A 6747-nucleotide genomic window follows, 5' to 3' on the forward strand; every position below is an offset into this window, starting at 1 on the left:
CGATTAAAAAACTGATTAAAGTGCCTATCATATTAAATATGATTATTAGTTGGTTGTTGATAGGCTAATTAATCTGTTACTATACTCTTGGGATAGCCTACACTCCGCACGTAAATTCTATAGAAGCGGGTTTTCAGTAAAAATGGTAGCAATACTTTTTTCGAAAAACCATAGGTACCTAAACTTTTGTGTTAGACTCAGAATCACGAGTACTATTTAATGAGACAAAGAAAAAATGTGTCCCCAGTTTTTCATACAAATTTTGAGTGTCAGTTTTGTAACGGTCCATACAAAATGTACGTGAAAATGCGTTACAAAACTGTAATTTTTTTTCTTTTTAATTCGTGATTCTGAGTAGAAATAAAAGTTGATGGATTTTCGAAAAAAAGTAAATACACTTTTAAGTGAAAATGCCCAGCTAATGTACTTAATGTTAGAAATATTGAACGTCATCTAGTAAGTATATACTCGTATTATATGATTTAGACATTATTATAATATGTACAAATATTTTGAAAGTAAAATAATAATTGTATGTCGTCAGTGCGATAGATTACACTAACTTTACTTACCTACATGTTTACGCCATGCGCTGTTGCCAACCAATAACTTTTTGCACACAAATTACAACTATAGGTATGCATTTGCATGTAAACAACCATGTTTAATGGTACTTAACGAGTGATTTTATTTATACGGTTAATAAATGAAATACGTACTACGAGTACATAAAAGTGCCGATAAACACACTACACTTTATAAAACTAAACATAATTATTATATTTAAATATAGCTTTCCACACATTTACCGCCATTTTATGGTCAAAGATATTTATGAAGTCAGTAAACTCAAATTAAGTGCGTGCTCACATTTTGTAACTGATATCTTAATACTGCAACACTTAAATTTTGGTTTTATTATCGTACCATTCAGAAGCAAGTAAATTAAAGTCACTTTCACGTAATTATAAAACCAAACAATTAATGTTATTGATAATGTGACGCAATCTAATAAATGAGCTCCAAAATGTTATAATAACCGGAGGCTTAATTAGTTACTTAGCGCCATAAAATGTGGGATAGGTACATATTAACAAACACAACAAAAGATGCAAAACTTAATAGGTACGTAAATAAATGGGGTTGGCAACTGTCAAAGGTTTGCATAGATGGCGCCATCATAGCTTGCCCTTTTTTCTTTAAGATTGGGCTTAAAGAGCTGGTATCCAGGGCATAAAATTCTATGAAAACAACAAAAATGAGACACAATTCTAGGGATTGGCAGGGCAAGCTATGCTGGCGCCATTTGCTAAATACTTCGACCGGCCAACCCCATTAATGGGCAAAAAGCGAGACTGGGTCCAATGGCAGCTTAATGCAGATTGGAAACTTCATCACTCACATGTATAAAATCAGCGGCACAGAATAAATAATAGTACTAGGTACAGAATACTCACTCTCAAACAAAACGCGTCTGTTACGATCAGGACAAATATGGCCGCTAGGTGGCGACAATAAAAAAAACCGGCCAAGTGCGAGTCGGACTCGCGTTCCAAGGGTTCCGTATATTACACAATTTTTAACAATCAGTGCCGGATTAAGATAGTTTGATGCCCTAAGCATTTCTAGGTGTCTCCCTAGGGTCATCAAGATTACATTGATTTTTTGGTAAATTGAGAGAAGTTCATTGCCGCATTACAGCTGAGAATGGAAATCAGTCACATCATTTTATCACGAAAATTGACAGTGCCGCAGCAGTAATGTTGCAACAGAGTACCTAATGCCACATTGCAGTCGCCACCCGAATGTCACCTTTATCATAGCTTAGAAAGTAATAGAAACGCGAGCGAAGCGAGCGTGGAAATTTTCGATATAAAAACGCAATATGATAGACAGTTGTACATTTTTACTTTTAGTATGGAAATCAGTCACATCATTTTATCACGGAAGTTGACAGTACTGCAGCAGTAACGTTGCAACAGAGTAATGTTGCTGCAGTCGCCACCCGAATGTCACCTTTATCATACCTTATAAACTGAAAATGCGAGCGAAGCGAGCGCAAAAATTTTTCGATATAAAAACGCAATTTTACTTTTAGGCCCAACCAGGCGCGAATCCAGGATTTCATACAGAGAAGGGATGGGACAGTTTTCTATCAGCCTAGCTTCGCATAGGGCTCGATATTTAAGGGTCTCAGCGAGGTTGTTTTCATGCATAAAATATGCAAGAAAGCAGAGCTTGGAATTGAATTGGCGAAGTGTGAGAAAGGCAGTAGGCCCAGCTGCGAAAGAGGAAAGCTTGGATTTGGATCCACGCCCAAGTGTAATAAAGGCAGAAGATCAACTTTGCCGTAAGACAGAATGCGAGGGCATAAGACCTAACGCCGAACCGCAAAAGAGTGGGTTGAAATCGAATCTATGCATGTAACATTAATCACGACTCTTCTACTGCTGCCGATTGTTTCCCAAAGAATTACCCGCCATTATTTTTGCAAATTAGCTTTTGTACAGCTAAAAAAATCGTGTGGTAAAAACGATGTTACTGTCCCTAATTTTAAAATTTGTTCAACTTTTATCAACCTGGCATTTTGTGCTTGTTTTGCTTATTGGTTACAAAGTCTTTATTAATTCAACCATTAAAGTCGACGAGTACAAAAAACTTTAAGCTAGGTCTCAATTTAACATTTTTTTTAAAACATTATTTTTAATTTGACCTTACAATTACTCGTAAGTAGGTAAGACCGTTAAATATTTAAAATGATTATCTTATCAGAAAATTATCACCAATTACTCTAAGAAAACTACTACTCTAAGTAATTCGGCACTGTTAACAATGTATTTTTTATGTGAAACCTCTTTAAAAAATCCGTAAGGGTCGGATCAAAAACTGTAATTAAATCCGACTCACGCTTGACTGTACATTTCTAATAGGTTTTCCTGTCATATATAGGTATAGACCTATTTTATGTATTTTTTTCAAAATTTTAGACCTAGTAGTTTCGGAGATAAGGGGGGGAATGGTCATTTTTTGCTTATTTTCTTGAATAACTTCTAAACTGTTTATTCAAAAATTATTAAAAAAATATATTTGAGATCCTTACAATAAGCTCTTTCATTTGATATGTAACATGATATAGTTTGAAAAAAATATTTTTTTCATTTTTTCATTTACCCCCCAAAAGTGGCCCCCATGTTTAAAATTCATTTGTTTACGTTACATGTCCGTATTTGGGTCACAAACTTACATATGTGTACCAAATTTCAACTTGATTGGTTCAGTAGTTCCGGAGAAAATCGGCTGTGACAGACGGACAGACAGACAGACGCACGAGTGATCCTATAAGGGTTCCGTTTTTTCCTTTTGAGGTACGGAACCCTAAAAATCAAATAAATATCATTTATTATCAGGCAACTAAGGCCCATAGATACATACCTTACAAACTAACATACATACAATAGTAAAATCTTACAAGCTAAAAAATTATTTCGGCGACACGGCGGTTTTCAGTTGTGTCGCATGTTCCGGTGTAGGATTTGGCAGATTCCCACGGAACCGCCGAAACACCACACCCTTCGGCCAGAAGTCCGCGCTCGCGATGGTTTCCAGCAGCGGCCGCCACAATGCCACGCGCTTATGGCTAGCCACCAAAATTGGTGTGGAACGGATGTACTTGTAGTTGTAGCTACCTGTTGCAAAGCGACGAAATCGCGGAGTGAGCCACGCCTGCCAGCGGGTACTCGTACTTTGATCATACGGAAAGTCCAGGTGATTTAGAGTAAATTTAAGATAACAAGGGGATATCCAATATCCATCCATAACAACGTATTTCCCTACAGTGATAAGAAACAACCGATAAGTAAACGTTTATACTTGCAACTATGAGTCACCTAAGGCCAGAAGATACACACCGACAGAGTAATACCGAGTGTTTCCTGTAACATGAGCAAATAATTAAACCATATATTGTACTCCTCAAGCGATATAACTTTTGAATAACAACTTTAAAAAATTATAAAATCTTTAGATTTCGCACAATGTACGCTGATATCAGATCATCATGTATTTGACGTTGTTTGTCACGCTTTAAACATAACAAAATTTACAATACATTGCGTCTTAGCTTAGAATAAACTTTAGTGTGCGAAAAATCAAATCATACGTTATTTCTAAAAGTTGCTGAACAAATGTTAGTCAGTTTGAGGAGTAAAGCCTACAGTTTAATTTATTGCTCCTGTTACAGGAAACACCCGGTATGAGCATTATGATAACATTATGAATGGTCAGGGATAAACCGCGAAGCAAGTAAAACTTTAGATAAAAACATCTCGAGTACCACTACTGTAGATAAAGTATCTACAGCTATCGATGAGATGCCAATTCTGCGTTAGTCGATTGTTTTACTTGCCAAAATGCGGATAGCTGCCCAAAAATATATCTTGCTAGGTAAGTTTTATGTCTGTTATATAAATCAGCAAAATAATTTAAAGATGTGTGTGGAGTTTCCAAATTGGGCTAGCGTGAGGACCATTACCTGAACCCTTTGGCGAGAGACAACAGAACTGTGCTCTGCATTTTAGACTCGTATTTCACTTAAGTATATTTACTAAAAGTGTGCAATTAAAGTTGCTGCAGAGGTTTCTTGATGATTTTAATCTATCTAGGCTAAAATGATTAGGCATCTATACTTTTGAAGCGCGAAGCGTTTTTTTCGCCTTAAAATTCCCGCACTATAGGTATACAGTGCAAATGATTACAGGTACAGTTGGTTCTACAACATAAGGATCCACTTTTCTATACAATTAGTATGGCAACTGGGGTACTGAAGTTGGGAAACCGACCGTACTAGCATTTAAAATAGACCTACTTACATGAAAAACAAATACTTTATATGTTTTTGCAGGTCTCTTCGTAGCTGCAGCATCAGTCCCTATTGAGAATGCTATAGAAGAGTCAGCGCGCATAGTAAATGGTTATACGGTGAACATATCGGACGTGCCATACCAGGCGACGTTACGTCGGCGTGTCATCTCCGGCTGGAGTCATATGTGTGGAGCGGTCATCATCAGTGTGCGAGCAGCCCTTACTGCGGGTCACTGCGGAGCTAGGTGAGGACTAACCTTTTAATAAAGATTTGTGATTTAATGCCCCGACGGTGGTATTGTGTGGGTTCATCTGAGAATAGTTAAAGAAGGAATCTATGGAAGCCTAGAAATTCAGAGGCACAATAATTAATGCTTTGAAGAGATGTTATACCTAGGTAAAAGTGTTTTACCAGTATGACAAATGATGCCAACAGGCGAAACACAATTCCTTTGGAGCTATTACCCATAGATAAATAGTAAGTGCTCCAAATATGAGCGCGACTGTACTATTTAAAACATCGAGAGGGTTCAGAAACTACCCATGCTCTAAATGTTATATTGCCTCTCCTTCTACTTACTTGATTTATTGATTTATGGAAGCAGATAATTATTAACCATTTTTTCTTCTTTCTTCCTCAAGTTACGTAACAGAACCATCATACCTCCGACTAGTAGTCGGCACCTCTTCACGTCTGAGCGGTGGTACGACGTACGATATCTCCGTAGTACATGTCCATGAGGAATACTCTTCCTCCACTCTGGAAAATGACATTGCCGTCTTGGTCACTTCCAAGAAGATGAGGTTTGGAAAGAATGTCCAGAGCGTAGCTTTAGCTCCGCCAAACCATAGTTTGTTGGCAGGGACTGAAGCTTTGGTGTCAGGATATGGAACTACCTCGGTAAGTAATCAGAAATATTTTAGAATAGCCACATACGATAATTGCCAGGATAAGATATTTCTGGTCTACATACCTGTCAACTAAAGAAATACCTATATAAACCAGATCAACAGTTTAAATTTAAAGAATATATTTTTTATATTTTATTTCAACGAGTTTAGAAACTAAGCGAGAGAAACAGTTTCGATATTGAAAGATAATTTTGAAGATCAACAGTTCTTTATGCAACAAATATGATTTTACATTTCTTTACTTGCAGTTCGAAGGCACATCGTCATCAGTCCTGCTCGCAGCTAAAGTGAACGTGGTTGAACAGATGTCCTGCGCCCGTGCGTATCTGCGCATCGCGGCTATTACATCAGGCATGCTATGCGCAAGCGCCTCCTCACCAGCCCGAGACGCCTGCCAGGGGGACTCCGGAGGACCCCTCGTCTCTGACAACCTTCTCGTCGGCATAGTGTCCTGGGGTGAAGGCTGCGCGGAAGAATCTTACCCTGGCGTGTACACTAGGGTGTCTCAGTACTACTCTTGGGTTAACGGGAAACTTGCAAGTATTTGGGATTTATGATCTGATGAAGGTAGCTGACTAATTGCGCTATTCATTAACGCGTTACTGGTCTGAATTAGCTATGAATCGTTTGTCTTTATCTGTCGTTTTGACATGTATTTGTAAGGGAGGGATAAAACATAATTTAACTAAATCAGGCCCGTAAAGTTTGTGAATAAGGGGGTAAGACTTTTGCCATAGGTAAACTGAACTCTGAAGATGCCTCAATGTGGGCGATGAGAAAATGTCAAGATCCAATGTTACTTACACCTACACTGCCTACAGTAATATCACAGATCGAGTAACTTTTGAAACGAACCTTTAAATTCAGTTCAATTATTTATAGCCTGTAGGACACCTTTGATATATCATCAGTTTAAGAACGACAAATTTCATCGCCTTTCATCACCTAGAACAGGTGTCTTCCAACAGTTTACCG

At 37.8% G+C, this 6747-nt stretch overlaps 1 protein-coding gene across 1 annotated transcript; it reads left to right on the forward strand.

Annotated features, from left to right (window-relative positions):
• Window positions 1-4401: 4401 nt before the first annotated feature.
• Window positions 4402-6375, forward strand: LOC134664819 (trypsin-1-like). Its single transcript, XM_063521556.1, has 4 exons — window positions 4402-4443; window positions 4901-5105; window positions 5503-5761; window positions 6021-6375. Exons 1-4 carry the CDS (start codon window positions 4410-4412, stop codon window positions 6327-6329), a joined length of 807 nt encoding a protein of 268 aa, XP_063377626.1. The 5' UTR covers window positions 4402-4409; the 3' UTR covers window positions 6330-6375.
• Window positions 6376-6747: the final 372 nt, after the last annotated feature.

This window comes from Cydia fagiglandana, chromosome 5 (assembly GCF_963556715.1).
Source record: "Cydia fagiglandana chromosome 5, ilCydFagi1.1, whole genome shotgun sequence".
NCBI classification, from domain to species: Eukaryota; Metazoa; Arthropoda; class Insecta; order Lepidoptera; family Tortricidae; genus Cydia; species Cydia fagiglandana.